This window comes from Phacochoerus africanus, chromosome 1 (assembly GCF_016906955.1).
Source record: "Phacochoerus africanus isolate WHEZ1 chromosome 1, ROS_Pafr_v1, whole genome shotgun sequence".
In the NCBI taxonomy this organism is placed as follows: domain Eukaryota; kingdom Metazoa; phylum Chordata; class Mammalia; order Artiodactyla; family Suidae; genus Phacochoerus; species Phacochoerus africanus.
The window spans coordinates 35,586-60,318 of NC_062544.1; the positions used below are offsets into that span (position 1 = coordinate 35,586).

Sequence of the window (24,733 nt, forward strand, 5' to 3'; positions counted from 1 at the left end):
TAAAAAAAAAAAAGGAAAAGAAAGAGAAATGCTTAAGGACTCCATAAAAATTGACAGCTTGGTTGCAAACTTCAAATAAGTAGAAAGGACCGTTTGCATGATGTGGGTGGGGTCCTGCCCGGTTCGGGGCCCTCTCACTGTGGGCTCCACCTGGCAATTCCAGGGGCAGCCTAGGGCTACCCATGGGGGCACTTAGACTGAGGCTGCAGGGCGAGAGTGAGAAAGCCCAGACCCTGCCCCACGCCGGCTCCTGGCAGTGGCTCACCCCAGAGCCCTGGCTTCCCAGCCTGGGCTTCGCCTCCCCAGCTGTCTGCCCAGGAACAGCTGGGAAAATGGGTTTCTTAACGCCCTGTTTTCAGTCCTAGAGTTTCCTTTGGTGTTAGGTGCTGGGGGGCCTAGTGCTGACTGTCCTGCTGGACGGAGAATAAGGGTTCCACACTGGGCACTCATCTCCCTCCATCTCTCGTCCCAGGCCCGGTACACAGGCCTCCTCTTCCTGCATGAAGGCTGGCCGCTGTGCATCCACGAGAAGGTGGTGGTGCAGCTGGCATCCCTGCGCGGAGTCAGGCTCAGGCCTGGGGACTTCTACCTGCAGATCACCGCTGCCGGGAGGCAGTCGGCCAGACTGGTCTTGAAATGCCTCTCCAGGCTTGGACGAGGTTCAGAGGAAGTCGCTGTCCCTGAGGCCATGTACGGCTGCGTCTTCACGGGAGAGTTCCTGGAGCTGGTGAATGGGGAGCGGAACAGTGTCCCCCTGCAAAACTGCTTGCTGACCTCGGGCTCAGCAGTCTATCGCACCCCATGGAGCAATGTCACAGACCCCATCTTTGTGCCCTCCAAAGGGACTGTCCTGCCCAGCTGCCCTGGACCCCCCAGGCCCAGCAGCGTCCTGGAGGCCCCAGCCCCAGCACCAGCCATGGCCAGCCCTGCTCCCCAGGGGCACCCCGTGGCCCTGCCCCACTGTGGTGGGCATCCTGGCAGTGCCCAGCCCCGCTCCCTTCCTTCCCCAAGAGGAGCTGAGTGTGAAAGCCCCAGGACCCTGTCCGGGAGCCCTAACAGAGGCCCTGAGGGCATCAGCCCCTCAGAGCAGGACCCCTGGGAGCCCCCCAAGGGCCCGGGAGGACCAGGAGGGAGGCCGGACACCGTGGACAAGAAGGATGGCCCCCAGACCCTCGCCTTCCTTGCAGATGGGGGCAGCCCCAGCTCCAGGAGGCGGCTGCCTGGGACCCCAGCCAGCCTGGAGGCCAGACGCTGGTTCAGAAAGTCCTACATGGAGGCGCTGCAGAACCCCATGCCACTGGGCTCCAGCTCCGAGGAATCCATCGGGGACGAGGTCTATGGCTCCCGGATCCAGGGCTGCAGGACCAGGGGGCCCGAGGCAGCTGCCAGTTTGGCCCGTGAAGAGCCCCCCCGCCCCTGGGGAGCCCCCCAGCAGCTCCTGCGTGAAGAGAGTGGCCCAGGAGCCCCAGGAGGGACCCTTCCCAGGAGGTCGCGGTCCTGGGACAGGACCCTCAGAGGCTCCCGAGATGACAGCCGGCAGGTGCCCCGCCACTCAGCCAGCGCCAGTCCCGAGGGTCTCCTGGGAGGACCAGCCATGGAGACCAGGCCCGCAGGCTCCAGCCATCCAGGCACAGCAGAGAGTCCCAGTGGCACCAGCCAGGAAGGTAAATGGCCACCCTCTGCCAACACTCCCTCCCCCACCTTCCCCTCCACAGGCGCCCCACGCCCCCATTACCTCCCCCCACTCTCCCCTCCCCCACCTTCCCCTCCACAGGCGCCCCACGCCCCCATTACCTCCCCCCACTCTCCCCTCCCCCACCTTCCCCTCCACAGTCTCCCCACGCCCCCCATTACCTCCCCCCACTCTCCCCTCCCCCACCTTGCCCTCCACAGTCTCCCCACGCCCCCCATTACCTCCCCCCACTCTCCCCTCCCCCACCTTGCCCTCCACAGTCTCCCCACGCCCCCCATTACCTCCCCCCACTCTCCCCTCCCCCACCTTCCCCTCCACAGGCTCCCCACGCCCCCCATTACCTCCCCCCACTCTCCCCTCCCCCACCTTCCCCTCCACAGGCTCCCCACGCCCCCCATTACCTCCCCCTCCGGTCAGACACCCCTCACAGCCTCCCCTCCTGCCTCCCCCACACCCCCCCAGTCATATTTGGTCCCTTAATGCAGTAGGAGCCTGGCTTCATGTTCAAATGAGCTGTTGAAAATATTTACCTGTGTTCATTTCCTGCGGCTGTCAGAGTACCACAGACACCAGAACCATGGAAAGTCCTCCTCCCCCTTCTGGAGACAAGTCCAGGAACAGGGAGCCCCAGGGTCAGCCTCCCGGGGAGAGTCCCTGCGACGCGTCCCCCACTGGGACCCCGGGCGACTGCTGGCTGCATTCATTGCCCTTCAGCCTGTGACTCACAGCTTCTCCTTTCCCTGGTCAGGACCCCTGTCTGAGGGGATGTGTGAGGGGGGACCCCCTATCCGAGGGGACGTGTGAGGGGGGACCCCCTATCCGAGGGGACGTGTGAGGGGAGGACCCCCATCTGAGGAAGTAAGTGAGCTGCCACCCCTTCTCTGGGGCGGTGCTGCAAGCCCAGGTCAAGATTCATGAGGATATTCAGTATAAAATATTTCTCTCTGAAGTGTCTTTAGGTGATTACGGTCTGAGAACTGAATTCTTCCATTATTTGTTTGTTTATGTTATTTATTCATCACTTGTCAGGAAAAGCCTGGCCGGCAGTTGTGCACACTGACCTTTCCCTACAGAAATGGTACAATTTCATAGAACTCTTCTTTTTTTTCTTTTTTTTCTTTTTTGGGGCTGCACTTGGGGCATATGGAGGTTCCCAGGCTAGGGGTCAAATGGGAGCCACAGCTGCCGGCCTGCAACACGGCCATAGCAACTCGGGATCCGAGCCACGTCTTCAACCACTGATCGAGGCCAGGGATCAAACTCACATCCTCATGGATACTAGTTGGATTCGTTTCCACTGTGCCGGATGGGACCTCCAAAGGGAAACATCAGTTTTTTGTGTGGTTTTTTTTTTGTTTTTTTCCTCAGGCCGCACCCGTGGCATGTCGAGGTTCCCAGGCTAAGGGGTTGAATTAGAGCCGTTGCTGCCGGTCTGCAGCACAGCCACAGCAACGCCAGATCCAAGCTGCATCTGCAACCTACACCACAGCTCATGGCAGCACCGGATCCTTACCCACTGAGCGAGGCCAGGGATCGAACCTGCGTCCTCATGGATGCTAGTCAGATTCGTTTCTGCTGAGCCAGGACGGGACCTCCTAGAAATCTTGTTTTCTCCCTGGGTTTGTAGCTTGCTGAGCCGCCTTCAATCAGAAAAGTGCATCCACTTTGACCAGATCTCTTTCTGTTGGGCAGCTGATGTCGATGCAGAAGGCAGCAGCTTCGGAGGGGCCAGACCCAGCCAGCGTTCAGACGTGCTTCCCGAGCAGCTCTGCCCTGAAGGTGAGGGGCGCCGCTCAGGAGACCTGCTGGGTCCCGTGCCCAGGCAGGTGCTGGAGGTCAACCAGGAGCTGCTGCAGTCGGGGGTGGTCACCCTCCCAGGTGAGCGTGGCAGTCTTGCTGAAGCTCCACAGGCTAGGCAGCTAGTGGCAATAGAACTTTATTTCTCGCAGTCCTGGAGGCTGGACGTGCAGCACGGTGGGTTCTGGCGAGGACCCCTTCCTGGTTCACAGTCAGTGCCTTCTCACTGTGTCCTCACGTGGCAGGTAGACAGGGGCGCTCTGTGGGGTCTCTAACCCCATCCATGAGGGCTCCACCCTCAGGACAAGGGCGCCTCCCTCAGGCCCCACCTCCAAGTTCCGTGGAACGAGGCAGAGGGATGCAAACAGTCAGGGATGACTGGGCCGTCACCCGCCCGGGGAAATGCCAGGCTCTCCTCTGCTGGCAGATCTGACGTCTAAGCCAATAACTGGAAGAACACATGCAGACCGTGGCTCCATATTCCTCAAGCCTGAAGCTGTGCGTGTCTCCACTGGGGATGCCCTCATGTTAGCTCAAAACCTCTTGGGAGCTCCTTGGTGGAATCTGAAGTCGGCCGCATAGTCGCAGAGGGCAGGGAGGGACCAAAGAAAGGACAGACACTCCACACTGGCAGGGGGCAGGTTCATTAAGCAGCTAACTCACACATGAGGCTTGTATTGGGCGGCCCCAGGACTCCTGCGCCCCCCCACCCCACCCAGATGCTTCAAGTTCATGTCGAGACCTTAACTGGGTGCGGACATGTTACCATCCAGCTGGTCTCAACACCATTATCTCTGCACTGAGCCCTTTGGCAGCTTCTGGAAGCTGGGAAGGCAGAGGAGCACAAGAGGCCCATGTCCAACTTGGGGATTCGCCTTCAGGTCCATCCTCGGTGACCTCCTCAGCACCTCTCTTTCTGCAGGAACCCGAGACCGTCAGGGCAGAGCGGTGGTGCAGGTCTGCCTGCGGGGCCTGCCCTGGTCCAGCGAACGCACGTCCAGCACGGAGCTGACCCGCCTGCTGAGATACCTCCACACCGTCCCCAGGTCGGACTGAGCCAGCCTCCACCTCTCAGACCCTCCGGGGTAAACACAGTTGAGGTGGAACCTCGGGGGCTCCTGGGATCTACTCCCCCCTCCCCCTTTCCAGATCCTCAGCTGCCCCCTCGGACCCCTTCTCTCCTGCTCGCCTGGACCCGGCTCCTCCAAGTTGAGGCTCTGCCGTGCTCTAGCCCTGAATTCTCTGTTGCTCTCCATTGTTCCCTGCTTGCTCTAAGTACCCTTTAGCTGCATGTTTTATGCTCCGCCTCTTTCTAAAAATGATTTGAAGTGGCCTTGATTAAAAGTGGGAGCTGGGGAGTTCCCGTCGTGGCGTAGGGGAAACAATCCCACTAGGAACCATGAGGTTGTAGGTTCAATCCCCTGCCTCGCTCAGTGGGTCATGGATCCGGTGTTGCCGTGAGCTGTGGTGCAGGTCGCAGATGCAGCTTGGATCTGGCATTGCTGTGGCTGTTCATGACCAGGCCTCTGTGTAGGCCAGTGGCTGTAGCTCTGATTGGACCACTAACCTGGGTTAAAGAATCCGATAGGAACCATGAGGTTGCGGGTTCAATCCCTGGCCTTTCTCAGTGGGTTAAGGATCCAGCGTTACTGTGAGCTCTGGTGTAGGTTGCAGACGAGGCTCGAATCCCACGTTGCTGTGGCAGTAGCGTAGGCCAGCGGCTACAGCTCCGATTAGACCCCTAGCCTGGGAACCTCCATATGCCATGGGAGTGGCCCAAGAAATGGCAAAAAGATTCCCCCCCCCCAAAAAAAAATAGGACCTGGGAGTTCCTGTTGTGACTCAGCAGGTTATGAGCCCGACTAGTATCCATGAGGATTTGGGTTCAATCCCTAGCCTTGCTCAGTGGGTTTGGGATCTGGCGTTGTGGTGAGTTGCAATGTAGGTCACAGACTCAGCACAGATTGAATGGCTGTGGCTGTGGTGTCGGCTGGCAGCTGCCACTCTTATTCGACCCCTAGCCTGAAAACTTCCATATGCCACAGGAGTGGCTCTGAAAAGCAAAAAAAAAAAAAAAAAAAGACATGAGTTAATACAAATAATGTTTAGAATAAACCTGTGAAGAAATCAAGCAAATGGGAGGTACCTGGTACCATGAAGCAAGAAAGACTGACTCGTGCTACCTAAACGTCACGTTCATCACCAGGCAGCTGGCAGTGTTGCGTGCCAGCTCCTCAGAGACACGTCTTCCTGGTCTGGGATCCAGGGGGATCTTGCTTCCCAGATCCACCCGGCATGCTCGGGTGACCTTGTCCAGGGCTCTCTGAGGACCGAGGACAGAGGTGGAATCCGACAGGAGAACCAGCGTCAGGGGTGTTTGTGGTGCAGGTGCAGACATGCTTCGGGGCAGCCCTGGCGGCCATCAGACCAAGAGTCCCCCGCGGTGCTGGGCGGAGCAGCCCCCAGGGCTCAGTCCAGGCCAAATCCGTCCTCAGGTCGGCTGCCCAGGCTTGACACCCAGCTCTGAATCCCAGTTCTGCCTCTGGCTGGAGTAGGCGGTGTCTGCGGTGAAGTGGGATGGTCGCAGCCGCCTCACAGGTGCGCTAGCGGGTTAGAAATGACCTCCATGCGACCCCGAGACGGAACTCATGTGGTGTGCTGTCTGGGACGTGACCTCGTGTGAGAGCGTGTTGGGTGACGCGCTGCCACAGGTGAGTGCGTGTGAACATGCCGTGGTCCGGTGTCACCTGTGGGTGCACCTGCTTTCTGTTGACATTTCCTCTGAAGTCGCAGAGGCACAGTCACTGTCGGCAGATGTCGGCAGAGAAGGAATTACAGTAGCTCCTGGACGCCTTCTCGGAGCAAGGCTCCCGTTACCTGCACTGCCTGCTGTTGCTGCCCGGAGCCGGGGATTTCAAACTTATCCTTCAGCACAGATTTCAAAATGTAGTGCAATGACTCTGAACAAAGTTAGTTTCATCCTCCAGTTGGTTCATCCTCTATAAGCCCTGGGTGAACACCTTCAAAGCTGTAGGATAGCTGTGCTTTGGCTGTAGCAGAGAGTGTCCTGATTGACAGGGGCCCTTGGGGCCCTAGCCCTCCCACAAACAGCCTCTGGCGCGCTGTACACCACGCTCTCTGTCTGCCAGGAATCACCCAAGATCGAGGACCAAGACTGCTATGTGCTTCTCTGGGCCAGGCCTGAGCTGATGTCCAGCCCCTGCTTTTTCCGCTCTCCTCCTCCAGTGCAGACAGCTGACCTCTCCTACCAGCTCAGGAAGCTCTGGGAGAAAAACATTTCTGAAGACTTAGGAAAGCTCATTCAGGAACCTCATGGTTTAGCTGATCATTTTCCCACAAGCATTGTAACTTCCTGGGCATTGGCTAGAGAATGGCACCTAGAGAAGCCAAAGTCCACCCACCGTGGGATGCGACACAGGCCTTCAGCTCTCGGAATGAGGTACCCAAGTTTCAGCATCTCTGGAAGAAGGTCCAGCAGAGTCCCATCACCGCTTCCTGCAGGTGTGTTACAAGGAGCCCTGCGTTCCTGAGAGTGTGCCTTGTAAACGGTCTGCCATTTACAAACTCTTAGAGGCACAGGATCTTAAACTTGGAAAGGACCTTGGCTGTCATCCACCCGAGCTCCTGTGCAGTGCGGGAACCCACCCACCGTGCTTACCTGGGGATTCGAAAGAGCAGGATGCGGCTCCTGCTCTGAAGGACACACACGTGTGAATCCGAATTATCTCAGCCCCCAGGGCGAGACAAGCCCAGGCGCAGGAAGAAACTGCAGCCACAGTGGTGCCGGGGGTTCCTGGAGGAGGGCAGGTGTTTGCAGAGGAGGAGGAGGAAGAGCAGACACGAGGTCCAGAGTTGTAGGTCACTTTCTGAGTCCATTAGTCAGGGCAGAGGACCTGGACGCAGCAGGCCCGCCTGGGCTGGAGACCACAGTGTGGCAGACAGAGGGGCTGGTGGTGGCAGGAAGACAGTCTGAGGCTTCCGGAGAGGCCCTAGATGCTAGGGCCAGTGTGCACAGTGGCCTGGGGCAGACACAGGACCCTCCGGGGAAGTGGAACACTGTGCCCAGCTCCTGGCAGTACTGACCAGGCCCGAGCTTCTAGCCACCCATGTGGCAAATTGCGGGGTGGGCGCGCATGGGAGGCCCTGGGAGGACACAGCGTCTGCCTGCCCCTACCTGTGACCCCTGGAGTAGGCAGCACTGGCTGAGTCCAGCTTGGATTCTGCAACCCCACTTCTGTCCTCAGTACCTGGTCTCCCGCAGGAAACACCCTTTACAACGTTCCTTGGCGGTTATGCTCCTAACTTGAAAACACCCTGACTGGGGGGTGAACAGGGACATGACCCTAAACCCTGTGTGGCTCTGCCAGCTTTGTGTATGCTGGTGTCACCTCCCTGGCTCAGTGAGTGCTGCATGTCCATTGAAAGATGAGCATCCACAGTGGAACAATATAGAGAGCCCAGAAATAAACCCACACCTACAGTCAATTAACCTTCCACAAAGGAGACGAGAATATAAAATGGGGGAAAAAAAAAAAAAGCTCTTTAGCTAGCATGTTGGACAGGCACATGTAAATCAATGAAGTTAGGACACATCCCCACACCATACACAAAAATGAACTCAAAATGGTTTAAAGACTTAAGCATAAGATGTGACACCATAAAACTCCTAGAAGAGAACATAGGCAATACATTCTCTGACATAAACCACACAAATGTTTTCTTAAGTCAGTCTCCCAAAGCAATAGAAATAAAATCAGAAATAAACCAATGGGACCTAATCAAACTTAAAAGTTTTGCACAGCAATGGAAACGATAAACAAAAGGAAAAGACAATATCCGGACTGAGAGAATATCTTTGCAAATGATGTGACCAACCAGGACTTAATTTCCAAAGTATACAGACATTCATGCAAGAAACCAAACACCCAGTCGGAAAATGGGCAGAAGACCTCAATAGACATTTCTCTAAAGAAGACATGCAGATGACCAGCAGGCACATGAAAAGAGGTTCACCACAAATTCCTGAAGAAATGCAAATCAAAACTACAATGAGGTACCTCCTCACACTGGTCAGGATGGCCATTATCAAAAAGTCTACAAATAACAAATGCTGGGGAGGATGTTGAGAAAGGGGGACTCGATGATGGGAATATAAGTTGGTGGAGCCGCTGTGGAGAACAGTATGGAGGGTCCTCAGAAAACTGAAAGTAGAGCTACATTTTTAGTTTTGTGATCCAGTGATTCCATTCCTGGGCATATATCTGGACAGAACTATAATTTGAGAAGCTACATGCACCCCAGTGTTTTTGGCAGCACTGTTTACAACAAGCAAGACCTGGAAGCAACCTAAATGCCCATCGACAGATGATTGGATTAAGAAGATGTGGTACATTTACACGATGGAATACTGCTCAGCTGTGAAAAAGCACGAGCCAATGCCATTTGCAGCAATGTGGATGCAACTAGAGAGTTGAAGTGAAGCAAGTCAGAAAGACAAAGAGAATTACCAAATGATAATACATATCATTGCTGAATAGCACAGGGAACTATACTCAGTATCCTATGGAAACCGTCATGGAAAAGAACATCTTTTTTTTCGTTTTTAATTTTAGGGCCACACCTGTGGCATATGGAGGTTTCCAGGCTAGGGAATCAGAGCTGTAGCCTCTGGTTTACATCAGAGCCACAGCAACACAGAATCTGAGCCGGGTCTGAGACCTACACTACAGCTCACAGTAACACTGGATCTCCGACCCACTGAGTGAGGCCAGGGACTGAACCCGCAATCTTATGGTTCCTAGTTGGATTTGTTTCCCCTGCGCCACAACGGGAATCCAAGAACATTTTTTTTTAAAAAAAGAATTTTTTAAAAAACCCAGCGTGCTTAATCCTGAACTGAATGTATTGGGGATTATTTTTACAACTTTCATTGAATCAATTAAAAAAATAGTTTTGGGGAAAAAAATTAAAAATAAAGATTAACATCCAAATACAATGGAATTAGAATGCTAGTTACCACGGAACATCGGCATGGAAGGCGGATCCCAGGACACTAAACTCTCAGTGAGTGAGTGTGTATATACCAACTTGTCCGGCCTGGATTTAGAACTGAAGCTTCTGGTCACACTCACAATGAGACAGAGCTTTTAAAGGGGTTTTCAAGTGCAGGTGGCAAGGCTTCTTGTTTCAGGGGATGCTCTGCCTCAGCCCCAGCAGACAAAGGAGCGCAAGAAAGCTCTGGAGCCCCTGCCTGGACTGGCCGCTTCATTCACCCAGAGCTGCACCTGAGTGGGTGCTGGTGGACAGCAGAGAAAGTGACACACAAACTCGGTGCCCCCTGACCTGTGTGTGTGTGTGTGTGTGTGTGTGTGTGTGTGTGTCAGAGCCGGGAGGAGCTGGGTGGGGACGTGGAGCGATGGGGGAGACCTCCTGGAAGGGCTTTAACGCCTCCTGTCTTCCTTTCTCCAGGAAGGAGGTGCGGGAGCTGGGGCTGGTCATCCTGGTGGATGCACGCAAGAGTCTGGCCGCCCCTGCCCTCACCCAGGCCCTGGCAGCCCTGCAGGTGAGCCGGTCAGTCTGTCCTGGGCCCCGAGCTTCTCCGGGTGCAGGGGGTGTCAGTGGCCCCCTCCCTTGGTGTGACCCTGGAGACGGAGAGGCTGTGCTTAGAGGTGGAAGGAACAAAGCTAAGCTCTCTCGCGCTCGAAGCAAAGGCTCAGAGCCCCGCGGGTCAGGGTCTCCCGTGCAGGCCTTCTGCTTCATATGACGGCGTTGCAGGACCTTCGCGGCATGTGCATGTGTAACGTCTGACTAGATTGGGGTGCAGGGTCATTGGTCACCCTCCTGGGCAGGGACAGAGGCCTGGGGGCACCATGCTCACGGGTGGGGGAGAGGGCCTGGACCTTGGGTGCCCAGGACCCCTGGGCTCCCGGGATGGCTCAAGGCAGATGGTCCATTGGTGACCCCAGGAAGCCCCAATCCTGGATCCTGGGTCATGAGTAAAATCCAGGGGGGAAGGGGAGAGGTGCCCCTGGGATGTTTAAGGGACCCAGGGCCAGACGGGGGCCTGAGAACGTTCGCTCTTCCTCGGACGCGTGTGAACAGCTCCTTGTGTGCCAAGAGCTGCGCTGGAATCTCGGGCGCCCGGAAGCCTCTCCCGCAGCCGCACCCAGTCCCAGACCAAACCACTTCCTCCATTGGCTCTGACGGTGCCGCCCTGGTGGGTCTTCTCACCCAGGTTCCTATGTTTTGGGGGCTCCAATTAGAAGTTCTTTCAAGGAGAGATTCAGTGACCGAGGTTGGGACGAGTCTGATCACCGGACAGTGGAATCTGGGGAAAGGAAGGCAGGGCTGGCAGCCAGGCTGTGCCCAGGGCAGGGGCTGGGGGAGGCCGGGCGGGAGCAGCTTGGGGAGACGACCCGAACTTGCAGGCCAGAGGAGAGGCACGTGTGAGGCTGTGTGCTGTACCACGTGTGTGTTGTGTGTGGTGCGGGGCCGTGTGGGGGCCGAGTGCTGTGCCACGTGCAGACCTGGAGCGAAGCAGAGCCTCTCAGCCAGAGGGTGCAGGTGCATGGCTGCACACCCTGCGGGCATGTCCTAAAGCCTGAGGACTGTGGTGGCTCTGCTCCTTTGGCATCTGATGGAAATGTGACTACTGGCAAAGCCAGAGAGTACGTGGAAAACCAGGTGCCTGGCCTCAGACAGACGAGCGAGCTCTTCGTGGACAGTCTGCAGCGCGTCCCCACCTGCATGAGGCCCAGGCAGGCGGTGCTCCAGCAGCCGTTCTGAGTTCTAGGTAGACGGCTTACCTTGCCGCTTCCCGGTTTCCCCAGCGCTTTTGTTCAGACGTCCCCAAAATCCTGGGGTCCCACCTCAGGGACAGGCCTGGAGAGACACTGTCCTGTCCATCTGCACATCTCCCAGAGCAGGAGCGGGAGCTGGATGAGAGCTGCAGCAACGCCTGATCCGAGCTGCTTCTGCAGTCTATGCCACGTGCATGGAGCGCTGGATCCTTCACCCACTGAGTGAGGCCAGGGATCAAACCTGAGACCTCATGGATACTAGGTGGGTTTGTTACCACTGAGACACATCGGGAACTCCATCCTAGTTTGTTTTTGTTTTGGCATCTTGGACTTTTTGTCACATGGGAATAGTCTAAGGAGCTTCATGACGAGAGGAAACCCAGCTCTGTTCCACGTCTGGACGTGACTCTTCCATGAAGCTGGTGCTCACACTGCCCAGAGGGCCCTGCAGAGCGAGCTGGCCCACAGGCCCCTGCCCTGGTTCTGGCTTGGCCGACAGCAAGATTTCTGATCCAAATAAGAGGAGTGGAAATGAGCTGGAATTTAAGGGTCACGTGTCTGTTTTCAACTTAAGTTTTGAGGGATATGTAAAAGTAGTTAAATATTTTTACAGACGGTGAAAAAATTCAACTGTTTTTCATATCCAATTTGAATTTATTAATTTTTAAAACTCAGATACCATAAAGAGCCTTCCATTTGAAAAGGAAGGAGTGATTTTTTCCCCCCATGGTAGAAGACAATCCTGAGGACCCACTCATCCCCTCCCTCGCATGGCATGTCATGGTTACAGCATCTTAACATGGCATCGCCATGAAGCATTGACTGCTCAGTTATCTGAGACTTAATGTTAATTCTCTTTGCAATAGTAACAAATCCCATTAGTAAAAATTCAGAGAGGAAGGCTTAAAAACATTTTGCCAAACTTCTTGTAGTTTCAATGCATGGTAACTCAATTTTAGCTAAACTGAGTGAGAGAAATAGAATATAGCTCTAAGATGGGAAATCATTTCTATAGCTTAATTCATTCAACAAATATTTACATAGCGTCATTCACAGGAAGCCACTTAACAAATTATAAGTAAATAGGATGAACTTAAATAAGATATTGATCAGTCTTGAGGCCCACCCAGTAAGTTCATTTCAAAATAGGGGATTTCCAAAAAACCTTAAATTTGTTACAACAAGTATTAAAAAGTAAAGTCTTCAGGGTCCCTGGTGGCCTAGTGGTTAAGGCCCCAGCCTTGTCTTTGCTATGGCTTAGGCCACTGCTGTGGAGCAGGTTTGATCCCTGGTCCAGGAGCTAACGCATGCTAGAGGAGTGGCCAAAAAATTTGTAAAGTAGTAAAGCTTTAGGGAATATGAATGAAGAAACACTGAGTAAATAAAAACATTTTATTGCTGAATGGGCTGGCCTTTACATGATCTAGCAAACAGAAACCAAGAAGATTTGATTAAAGCCATAAACACTTTACTGTACAGCATAGGAACCTATATCCAGTGTCTTGGGATAGACCATGATGGAAGATAATATGAAAAAAGAATGTGTGTGTGTGTGTGTGTGATGACTGGGTCACTATGCTGTACAGCAGAAACTGACATGACACTGTAAATCAACAATACTCCAGTAAAGTCAAAAACTCTATTAAAAAGGAAGATTTTTTAATCCAATAGGGTTGGAACAGTTGGACATATGTATGCAAAAGAAAAGAAAAAGAAATTCTCAACACATACCTCACATGGTATACATCAGTTAACTGAAAATGGATCATAGATCGATATGGATTCTAAAACTACAAAACCACCAGAAAAAAAAAACCAGAAAATCTTCATGGCTTTGATTTAGGCAAGTATTTCTTAGCTCTAACCCTAATAACATAATCCATAAAAGAAAAAAAAAGTTAAATTGGACTTCATCAAAATTTAAAACTTCTCCAAAGACCCGAAAATGAAAATACATAGCCAAGACTGTGATAAAATGCAAAATACATATCTGATAAAGGACTTGTATCCAGAATATATAAAGTCTCAAAATTCAATAGTAGGAAAACAAAAATCCAATAAAATGTGGGCAAAATACTTGAACACGCTTCATCAAAAAAGATTTATGGATGGCAAATAACCACATTAAAATATGTTCACTATTAGTCCGTGGAGAAATGCAGCTTAAAACCCAAATGAGATCCCACATAAGAACAAGTGTTTGGCACTGCTGGTGGGATGCAGGGTGGCATAGCCGCGCAGGAAAACTGGCTGTCTCTTCCGAAGCTGGACATCCGCTTAGCACCGCTTAGCACCAGCAACCCCACGGCTGGATAGTCACACAGAAGAACTGAGACAGAGTTTACAGGCTTTGTATGTGACTGCTGAAAGCGGGAAGCAGTCCACACCCTTCATCTGCTGAGCGGTGCCCACAGTTTGTGGTATGTGACTCGGCAAAGATGCAGGAACCCCTGGTCTCTGGGCAGCATGATGCATTTCCGTGCTCTGTGCTATGTGAGAGAAGCCGATACTATCTGTGTGAGTCCGTTTGTAGGACATCTGGAAAAGGCAGATTTATCGAGACAGAAAGCACATCCGTGGTTGCCAGCGGCTGGAGAATTTGACTGCAGAGGCGCGTGAAGAAATCTGGGGAGTGCTTCTGCTTGATTGTGGTGGTGGTTACATGACTATAAGTTCAGAACTTAGAGAACTGTACACTAAAAAGAGTGAATTTTATTATATATGAATTTTAATCGGTAGATTCAGATTCATAAGGGCAAATGATTTACATTCAGAGCAAAAGGCACCTACATTGTATGCGTTGTAGGTACTTTGGGAAAATATCGAAGAATTGGACCATTCTATTAACTCAATGAAGTTAGACATTAGAAAGCTAATGAGTATTTCTTTCTCATTTCAGAACACATCCCCTCCCATAATTCATAGTATTTTGCTGTTGGTGGATAAAGAATCAGCATTTAGGCCTGACAAGGATGCAGCAATTCAGGTAATGGTTTTAGACCCTCGGCATCAGATGTGACGGAGTGAAGCATAACATTAAATACCGCAGCACCTAGATGAGAGAAAATTTATGAAATGGTTTCCCTTAGTTCTTACTGCATCCACACAGGAGCCTGGAAACCTCTCTCCGATCCCTTGAATTTTTTTTTTTTTTTTTTGGTTTTTACTTTTTAGGGCCGCACCCAGAGCATATGGAAGTTCCAAGGCTAGGGGTCCAATCGGAGCAACAGCTGCTGGCCTGCACCACAGGTACAACACCACCAGATCCAAGCTGCGACTGACACCTACATCGCAGCTCATGGCAACGCCAGATCCTTAACCCACTGAGTGAGGCCAGGAATGGAACCTGCAAGCTCATGGTTCCTAGTTGGATTCATTTCCCCTGCGCCACCATGGGAACGCCCCCCTTGAATTCTTGAAGGAGGCCTACAGGGCGTAGTATCAGAAAACTTTTTTTTTTTTTTTGTCTTTTTAGAGCCACACCCATAGCATATGGAGGTTCCTAGGCTAGGAGTCAAATGGGAGCTGCAGCTGCCGGCCTACACTACAGCCACAGCAACGCTGGATCCTTAACCCATTGAGCAAGGCCAGGGATCAAACCTGCATCCTCATGGATACTAGTCAGGCTCATTTCCGCTGAGCTGCAACGGAAATTCCAGTATCAGAAAACTTTTAAAAAGTTGGTCTTCCCCATTTCATGTTTTCTTTCTTCTTGCTTCCTTTTTATCTGAAAATGTCTTTGGTTTACCTTCATTCTTTTTTTTTTTTTTTTTTTTTGTCTTTTTGCTATTTCTTGGGCCGCTCTGGCAGCATATGGGGGTTCCCAGGCTAGGGGTCCAATCGGAGCTGTAGCCACTGGCCTACGCCAGAGCCACAGCAACGCAGGATCCGAGCTGTGTCTGCAACCTACACCACAGCTCACGGCAACACCGGATCCTTAACCAGCTGAGCAAGGCCAGGGACCGAACCCACAACCTCATGGTTCCTAGTCAGATTCGTTAACCACTGCGCCACGACGGGAACTCCGGTTTACCTTCGTTCTTGAAGGATAGTTTCACTAGACAGAGAATTCTGGTTTTATGGTAGTTTTTTGTTTGTTTTTTCAGCACTTTAAAGATATTGTTCTCTTGTCTTCTGTCCTTCATAGCTTCTGATGAAAATTTTATGGTGAATCAAATAATTACTCAGCTATAGGAAATGTGTCGTTTTCCTCTGGCTACTTCTCAAATTTCCTCCTTTTTAACAGATTGACTATGATGCGACTAGGCATGAGTTTCTTCTTATTCATCCTGTTGAATTTGGCTGAACTTCTTGGACTTTTGCATTTATGTGTGTCACCAAATTTAGGAGGTTTTCAGTCTTTATGACTTAAAAGTCTTTTCTGCCTCATTCTCTCCTCACTTTCTTGACTTCAGCTGCTCATATGGTACTGATACTCTCCCATAAGTCTGAGGATCTGGTGAGGTTTTTTCTTCTCTCTTCTTCAGGTCAGATTATTTCTATTTGATCTGTCTTCAAAATCCCTGACTCCATTCCCTATTAAGCCCATCCAGGGAATTTTTTAGCTCTGATACTGTATTTTTTCAGCTGTAAAGTTTTTAGTGGGTTTTTGAATAGATGTTCTATATCTCTGCTGAGATTGCCTACCCTCTCATTAACCACAAGCATTTTTCCTTTGTATCGAGCAGTTACAGTGGAGCTTCTTTAAAGTCCATGTCTAGTTTCAACATCCATGTCTTTTCAGGTTGATCTCTGTTGATTTGCCTTTTTCCTTCAGAGGTGTCACATTTTCCCGATTCTTTGCACATCGAGTAGTTTGGGGTTATCCTCTGGACCTTGTGAATACTCTGTTGTAGAGACTCTGGGTTCAGTTATAAACCCTCGAGGGCTCCTTTCCCTCCACGGAACGCTGTGTTCGTGTGCAATTAGCTTGATTAGACTAAAACGACCTGCCATGTAGATCTGGTTACACACAACCGGAGCTGCCTTTCTCCAGCTTTGTCCCTCGTGGAACCTGACCCTCTTCTCCCCTGGCTCTATCCTCTGGCTGTTCAGGCCGGAAAGATGCCCATTTTCTATCAGAACTTGAGCCACTCCAGTCTCACCAAACCCACAAAAGCAAGGCTGCCCCACCCAGCCCTTGTGCCTGGTTTGGTTGCCTCCTCCTTCGCCTGGCTTTCTTCACCCTCCAGAGCTTCCTGATGGTTGGTCAGCTTTGTCCAGAGTTTGAGGTTTGTCTGGGGGCTCATGCTGGACTCATCTGCTCGCTTTTCCGCCCCGCGTCCTGCCCTTGCCCCCTCCCTGGCAGCATCTTGCCTCTTCTTCCCCAGCTTTGCCGCGCCCTTGATCTCTCCTCCAGTTCTCTTTGCTGGCCTCTCCTTTGACTTCTCACCTTCACTCCTGCACCAGCCGCGTACACTGCAGTACTGCCACCAGCAGGCGGGGTGGTGCACCCCATACCTGCCTCTCACGCGGTGGCAGCAGCCCTCCCTGGAGCGCGCCATCCCAGCGGGTTTTCCTGAGCACTGCGTGGCCCTGACCCGTGAACGCTCTCCTCGGCAGTGTGAGCTGGTGAGCTCCCTCAAGGCCCTGCACAGACTGGTGGACAGCGCCCAGCTGACTGCCGCGCTCGAGGGCTCCTTTCGCTACAGCCACGGGGCCTGGATCAGCTTCCGCCGGGTAAGGTGCTCACAACCATGGCGCAGGCCCATCTCTGGCCTTCTCCTTAGATGGTTTCACTCAGGGCAGAAATGGGCACCGTCGCCCCGAGGGTCCTTCTTGTCATGGTCACCGTCTGCCATCTGTCTCTGGATGCTCACGCTGCGGCAGGCTCGAGAGCCACTGAAACCCACTCCTAGGCAGGGAGGGGCTTCTGCAGACCCACCCAAGTCCGTGGGTGGCAGCACAGCAGGCTCTACAGCCTGATGTGGGCTGCAGGGTGGGCACCCACAGCCGCGTTTTCAGCTCTAACAGAGCCTGTCTTTGTGTCTCTCAAACCTCAATAGAAGCTGGAGCCCTTCACCGCCAACTGCGAGGAAGCCATTGTTTTCCTACAGAATTCAATCCGCTCGCTGCACGCCCACAGGACCCCAAGCACAGCACAGGTAGGTTCTGGGGTCCCTTCTCTTACTTGACAGATAGGTGGGAACGCACAGCGTTGGCCAAAACCATTGTCTGCAGCAACAATTCTCCGGCCCCTTTTCATGCCACTTGCAGTGAGCTAAAACTTCCAAAAGACCACTTCCTCCTGCTTGTGACCAAAAAATCCCTCCCTGCCCAGAGAGAGACATCACCACGTGCTGACAGGCCACCGAGGCCCACGTGATTGCTGTTAGAAGTGAGTAGTTCAAAGGAGACGCAGAGATGGAGTGGCCAAGGGACCTCGATGGCCTAGGGGCCTGGAGCCTGGAGACGCGTCCTGGTGCCCAGGGTGTGTGGTGAAATCCAGGGTCCCCTCCTGCTGCCACCTTTGAGCTTCCCTCTCTTCCTGCCCTCAGACCTCCGCTCCCTCCGGCCAGGGTGTCCAGCGCCGTGCTGCCCTCTTGTGGGTGAGCTCTTGGCTCGGTCCATAGCGAGGGGCATGGGTCACAGCCGTCCTGGGGGAGGTCTTCCAGCACGTCTCTCCTGCCCCGGGCAGGAGGTCGCAGAATTGATCCGCAAACACAAGGCGATGATGAGGTGTGTCCTGGAAGACGTGCGGCTGGTGGGCTTGCGGCTGGAAGGTGGCACTGTGCTGGCATGGCTGAGGCGAGAGGAGCCTGGCACGGGCCGCGACTGCCGGTGAGTGTGCCCTGGGCAGTACCCTGCCCGTCAGGGGAAGCCCTCTCCGCCACGTGCGACATCTCCGAGGAGTTCAAGCCTCCATTCTTGCGACAGACGCACTGTGACCGACCAAAGGAAAGCCCAGCAGCCCCTTGGCTCGAGTGGCAGCAGCTCATAGGCCTGTTTACGGCCCTGCTCAGGCTGGAGCTCCTCCGGGGCTCCTGCCTCTGTCAGACATAGAAAGAGTGCAGTCGTGTTTGTAAACAGGTGGTCGCCAACGGGAGATCCCCAGGGCCTGGCTGTGAACAGACAGCCAAGTGATCAGGGCGTGCCTTCTCTTTCCAGAGACGCCATTGAGGCTGCCTCCAGGCTGTACAACCAAGTGGACGAGGAGGTCCACAGGCTGGTCCTCACCTCCAACAGGCGTCTGCAGGAGCTGGAGGGCCTGCAGGAACTGAAGGTGCTCCAGGAGGGAGGAGACCGGGTCGGTGTCCAGGGAGGTGACCAGGCAGGACTCCGGGGGGAGGTGACCAGGTCAGTGTCCAGGGAGGTGACCAGTCAGGACTCCAGGGGGTACAGGATACGTTAGTCTTTGCCACCTGATATAACCAATGTAACCCTCATTATTTTAATCCAGATTTTCTTTATATACCTATGCATATAATGCTTTTTGAGAGCTTACATGCATTTTCAAGTAAAACCCCTATTACGTATCGACCACTGTCCCATGTCCCACGTTAATGAACATGAGGCCAGGAGCCCCCGCATAGCCGGCAACATAGGGTGACATGAAGACGGTCACCCTCAGGTGTCAGATGACCATGGGGCACTGGGGTGAGCCGGTCACCGGTCTCCCGGCTGGATGGCCAGCAGGCACCCCATGTGTTTCCGTCCCTGGGCTTCCTGCAAATAAAGCCAGCTCCCGCCGTGGGCAGCAGGGGGCCCGGGCTGTGAGAGTTGGTGACCCAGCTGGTCCAGGCTGCAGAGGAGCAGAAGGCTTTCGCCACCGGGGCAGGGAGCATGGACCAGCACTTGCCTGACCCGGGCAGGTGCTGCCTGGGGCTCCTCTGTCCTGTAGGACATCCTGGGGTGTGTCCCCCTCCCCCATTCTTGTGAGGCCTGCTGCTCTCTGTTTTATTATACTTTCCAGAGGGCAGGGTGGAAGCTAAGGCCTGCTTATCTGACGATGTCTTTTTCCATCCTCGTGTTTCTCAGTAGTTTATTTTCTCCCCGAAAGCAGAGGCGCTGTTTCCAGGCACTTAGCCTCGGTCGGCTCTGCTCTGCCCTCAGCCTTGGTCCGTGTCCTGCTTCTCCCTGGACATTGTCACCTCTGGTCCTCACGGCACCTTGAAGGCTCCTCCTTTGCCAGCCTCCTCCTCTGCTCTGGGAATCCTGGGGTTCCTTCATGAGCGCTCCCCATTCCTGAATTCCATGCTTCCCACTAGTTCCTGCTTCTCTTCCTGCTCCACTGGCCGTATCACTGGCCTTTCCCATTACTTTCAGCGTAGTTTTTCTCTACTTTGTCTTCTAACCTCCCTTGCTTCTGCTCTAACGTTTTAAGACTCCATGGAATTGTTGTGTGTTTATTCCTGCCAATGGCCCTTCTTTAAGGCACCTGACTTGCTCTTGACTAAAATACTGACTGTGGTGTCTGCCCAGCCCCTGGCCCCTCCAGGGTGTTTCTGCAGGCTTGTCTGGTTTCTCTCTCTCTCTCTTTTTTAAGGCCTCACCTGCAGCGCATGGAAGTTCCCAGATTAGGGGTCGAATAAGAGCTGCAGCTGCTGGCCTATGTCACTGCCCCAGCAACACAGGATCTGAGCCAACTCTGTGACCTATACCGCAACCCACATCAACGCTGGATCCCAGGGGTTGAACCGGCATCCTCATGGATCCTAGTTGGATTTGTTTCCACTGAACCACAACGAGAGCTCTGTTTTCCTGGCTTCTCTTTTTCATGCAGGAGCCTCTCCTGGGTGATCCTGGATTGCCCTTCCAGGTCACCAGTGGGGCTGGAGGTGCCCTGCGCGCCCCTTCTTCCTCCAGAGGGAGGGCCTGGCTGCAAGTCAGGGCAGTGTCCCCTTGACCCCCTGCCCGCCTCACCCTCCAAGGAGAACCCCACAGGCCCTGCAGGTTTGGGGGGCAGTATGCACGTGAGGCTGCCGCCTCTCCACAACCCCCCAGCCTCCCTCACCTCTTCCTCCTGCTCAGGACACCCCAGGGCCCCCCGCCCCTCCTTCCCAGCCCCTCTGCTGTCCCATCCTTTATATCTTGAGAGACCTTACTGAGGCTTTAGCTGTGTTTCAGGTCTCAGTCTGCCATCTTCACCCAAAATTAAACATGCTTAAAAATTGGATTGTCCTGGGAAGTAGGTTTGACCAGAGTGAGATCTTGCTACATTGGGCTGGTCCGGTTGCCCCCTGGGGGCGACCTCCCTTCCCACAGGTGTCCTGGGCTCCCCCTGCCATTGGCTCCTGCAGGCCTCGCTAGCACCACATCCTCCACAGTTTGTGACTGCGTGTGAATTCGCAGGCAGGGATGGGGGGGGTCAGAGCTCATATTCTCTGAGGTTTGCACACGTCTGCCAGTGGCTCCCCAGACACCTCTGGAGGCCCATTTTCTCGCTGGCCGATCTGACAGGTGAAGATAAAGTGTCTCATCATCATTTTTATGCTGCAAACTTTTCCTTCATACATTTAGTGGTTATTTTCATTTATTTTCTAATAAATTGCTTTTTCATGTGCTTGGCCACTTTCTCTACAGTTCCACTGTGCTACTTCTGATCCTTAGATTGTGTAGCAAATATTCGTAATTTATAATTTGTCCTTTAACTTTGCGTATGTGGGGCTTTTTTGGTCTTTTTTGTCTTTTTAGGGCTGCACTTGCAGCATATGGAAGTTCCCAGGCTAGGAGTCGAATCAGAGCTGTAGCACCGGCCTACACCACAACCACAGCAACATGGGATCCGAGCCGTGTCTGCAACCTACACCACAGCTCATGGCAACACCGGATCTTAACCCACTGAGCAAGGCCAGGAATCAAACCTGCGTCCTCATGGATACAAGTCAGATTCATTTCCGCTGAGCTATGACGGAACTCCCTGCTTGTGTTTTAAATGGCCTTTCCTACCTTAAGGGTATAGAACAAGGAATGAATTCCATCCTAAGACTTTTGGGTTTGAATTTTTCCATTTAATTCTTCAGACCGACTAGAATTGGCTTTTTCTAGTTGGAGGTTGGAAACGGGACTCTGCCTCTGAGGCGCCCCTGCTCCCCTGACCCTCTCCCGTTCTCTGCCCAGCGGTTCTAGGTTTCATGGTTTCCATGGTTTTTCCCATGATTCTTTCCACAAAGAGCACACACCCCGATCTCTTTCCTCTGCTTGTACATCTGAGGTGGTGGTTGTGGACCCAGCCTGATCCCTCTTTTTAGTAGCAGACCTCTTCCTGGGCATCTGATGACCAGGTGCCCTGTCTTCGCTCTGCGACAAGAGCCACTCAGGAAAACACAGGGCTTTCCCTTCGACACTCTCCCTGGGACCACAATGCTGCCACGGCAGCTGCGTCTCCAGAGCGCTGAGCCCGACCTCGTGGCCGAGAGGTGCGGGCAGGCCTGCCGCTGTCCATCTCTCCCAGGAGACCCCCAAGAGCCCCAGCGCCACTGGCCTAAAGAACATCTCTGGGGTCTGCGTAGCATAGTAACGAGTGTCACGACTGATCTTCTGGATCCCTTTTTCTTTTTTTTTATAATTTTTTTTTTGTCTTTTTTTAGGGCCATACCGTGGCATATGGAGGGTCCCAGGCTAGGGGTTGAATCGGAGCTGCAGCTGCCAGCCTATACCACAGCCACAGCAACGCAGGATCCGAGCTGCATCTGCGACCTACACCACAGCTCACGGCAATGCCGGATCTTTAACCCACTGAGCAAGGCCAGGGGTCAAACCCGCAACCTCATGGATCCTAGTCAGGTTCGTTAACCACTGCGCCACAACGGGAACTCCTGGATCCTTTTTTCAATGATCTGAATTTCCATCCCCAACAATGAAAATAGTTATAAACTTGAGCCACAGAGGCTTGGGGTCGTCCCTCCCCACCTGGGGCGCATTCACTCCCACCCACAGACTGAAGAAGCACGAGGGTGGGGACAGTGGTTCCAGCTGAGGCGTGTGAGCCTCGTTGCTGTGGTTACTGAGGATGCTCTCAGAAGTGGCCATCAGGACCAGGCGTGTGGCTGCGGGGACCAGGGGCACCAGCCCTGAGGTGGCATCTGACACCTCCTGTCCTCCGAAATCTTAGAGCCAGAGCCCTTCACACATTCCACAGTAACACCTTCTTTTCCTGCGTGGATTAAATCGTGGTTTGGAGAAGAACAAGAGCAATTCCTCGGGCCACTGGAGCTGCTCTCTGGGGAACGAGAAAGCTCTCTGGGGCAGGCTGACGGCGGGTGCTGCTGGGCGCTCGCCGGAATGCCGAGGGGTGGCTGGGGCTTGTTCTGACTGTTTGCTCCTTGGGCCACAGCGATGTCACTCGGAAGGACTGCAGCTGATGGCAAAGGACTCGCGAGGCACAGAGGACGGGACCCAGGACTTCAGAAGGTGTCCGAGCCCCATGGCCGGCCCGGCTGAGCAGAGGGAGGGAGGCCAGGCCTGCCTGGCTGAGTTCTGCGAGACGGTACACGCATCCACGCTGTGCCTCCTGGGGACACGCGTGAGCGCCCTGTCCCCTTGCTGCGGACCCTGGACATTCGGAGGGCACCTGGGCAGGCCTGAGCGGGTCCCGCTCTGGGACAGTGGCAGCACCCCGTCAGACCACCCCACTTTCCCTAGGCCTGTGGGAGTTTATTTATGTACCCAGCAGGCCACAGGGACCCTCAAGACCCAGAATGATCGCTGCAGCCCAGCAGCACCTGCACACTCGCCAGCCCTAAAATCGCTCACTGTTAGGGTGCCGGGGCCAGAGCCCTCAGGAGCACAGAATCCACGGGGCCAGGCAGGCCAGGAACTCTGGCCACTGTCACTATCCCTCGGCTCCCACACCAGGCAGAGATGGGGACTGTTTCACGGTCTTTCCAGCCCTGATGGTCCAGTGTGGCCGGCAGCTGCCCTCATGGGCAGAGGGTCTTCTTCTTGCTCTGGCCTCTGGCTCACCCTGGTCAGCAGAACAAGCAGGACCTGAGTTTACCCAGGACCCCGGGTGGAGCCCACCGAGTCCACATTGGCTGTGACCACCTTCACTGTGCTGACCAGTGCCCTCCTTTGCTGTGCAGGTGAGTGGGTGGACACCGCGGTGCAGTGCGCCCCTCGAGCACCTGGGCCCAGAGCTGGCCGCCGAGGATCTGAAGAGCTGTCGCCAGGAGGCCAAACGGAGCTTCCCCAGGATGAGCGAGGTGGTGGCTGGCAGTGACTTGAGGCTGCAGACTGGAGTCCATTGGCAAGAGCCCCTTGGAGAGGCAGCCCCCAGCCCTGGCACCCCACCCCTGGGCCGGAGCCCCCTGAAGCACGAGGGGCAGCCCCTGGCACCTTCTTGGACCCCCCTGGGCTACACTGGAGAATGGGCCCACCTGCTGCCCAGCCTTGCTGGACAAGCGGCTCTGTGTGGGTGGGAGGGTGAGTGCCTGGGCCCAGGTGTACTTGCCCAGGACCCCGGCTCCACCTGCTCCTCCAAGCCCATGCAGACACCCACCGTCCACCCCAGGAAGCATCCAACAAGAAAGGTGACAAGGAAGACACAAAGCTTTGAGAGTCCTCAGCTCGGTGCAGACCACAGGGACTCCCACTGGCTGGGTCACACCGGGGTCTTTATTGAAGGCCTGGAGGTGACCAGCGCCGGGGCCTCCCAGAAGCTTCCCCACTGAGGCCACATGCCAAGCGCACTTCCGTGCCTCGGAACCAGAGTCTGTCCTCTCCCTCCAGGACCCACCCCCCGAGGATGGGAGAGCGCAAGCAGAGAGGCGAGGCGGAGGCCCTCCAGCTCATGGGCGCGGGGGTCCGTGGGGACGCTTAAGTGCACTGCCGCGTGTGGGAGGTCCACAGATGCCCCTCCAGGCCCACCTGTGGGGTCGAGGCTGAAATACGTTTGATTTTAAGCAAGACGTCAGTGACCTCCCCGTGCTGAGTGAGAAAGGAGTTCCTGAAGCCCGCCGCCTTCCTCAGGGCTTGTCCCACACACCCAGTCTGGTGGTTCAACAATCCACTCTTGTTATTTAGAACCCATTTATAGAAAACGACAATAGGCAAGTCAAGCCCACAATATAAAGAAATTACCTTAAAGACAGCTTTTCGGTTAGAAGCGTGTACCCATTTATCTGTTGCCCAAATAAAGATGTCCATTTAGTTTGTTACATCTTTAGGAAGCTGCATGCAGAAAAACACATTTTCTTAAATGTTTGAATAAAAAGAGGACAAGGCCCTCCCCGACCCCAGTGACAGTGATGCTGGCCTGCTGGGCTCTTTGTTCCTGTTTATAGTGACTCCTGGGCTGGAGGGACCACCTCCTCCTTTTCTTTGCTCTTTGATGGGTCCATGTTTGTTTCCTCCGGAAGGCAGCTTGGATCTGAGCTGGGATGGTTACGCAGTGCTCTTCTGAAACAGCTTTCACCTGCCTGGTTAAAGGCAGAGCCCTGCGGGATGGGAGGCAGCAGGGAGAGGTGTGGGTTTGTGGGCAGCC

At 54.0% G+C, this 24,733-nt stretch overlaps 1 protein-coding gene across 1 annotated transcript in view; it reads left to right on the forward strand.

The window, feature by feature from the left end:
• Positions 1-24,498, forward strand: part of PLEKHG4B (pleckstrin homology and RhoGEF domain containing G4B) — a 41,217-nt gene extending 16,719 nt beyond the window's left edge. The window contains 12 exon segments of the mRNA XM_047768808.1: positions 473-1,664; positions 3,386-3,571; positions 4,413-4,536; positions 9,980-10,073; positions 14,210-14,296; positions 16,873-16,989; positions 17,316-17,414; positions 17,948-18,090; positions 18,418-18,556; positions 22,586-22,738; positions 23,334-23,907; positions 23,910-24,498. Coding sequence (XP_047624764.1) covers positions 473-1,664; positions 3,386-3,571; positions 4,413-4,536; positions 9,980-10,073; positions 14,210-14,296; positions 16,873-16,989; positions 17,316-17,414; positions 17,948-18,090; positions 18,418-18,556; positions 22,586-22,738; positions 23,334-23,907; positions 23,910-24,070 — 3,069 coding nt within the window. The 3' untranslated portion in view covers positions 24,071-24,498.
• The last annotated feature ends 235 nt before the right edge of the window (positions 24,499-24,733 follow it).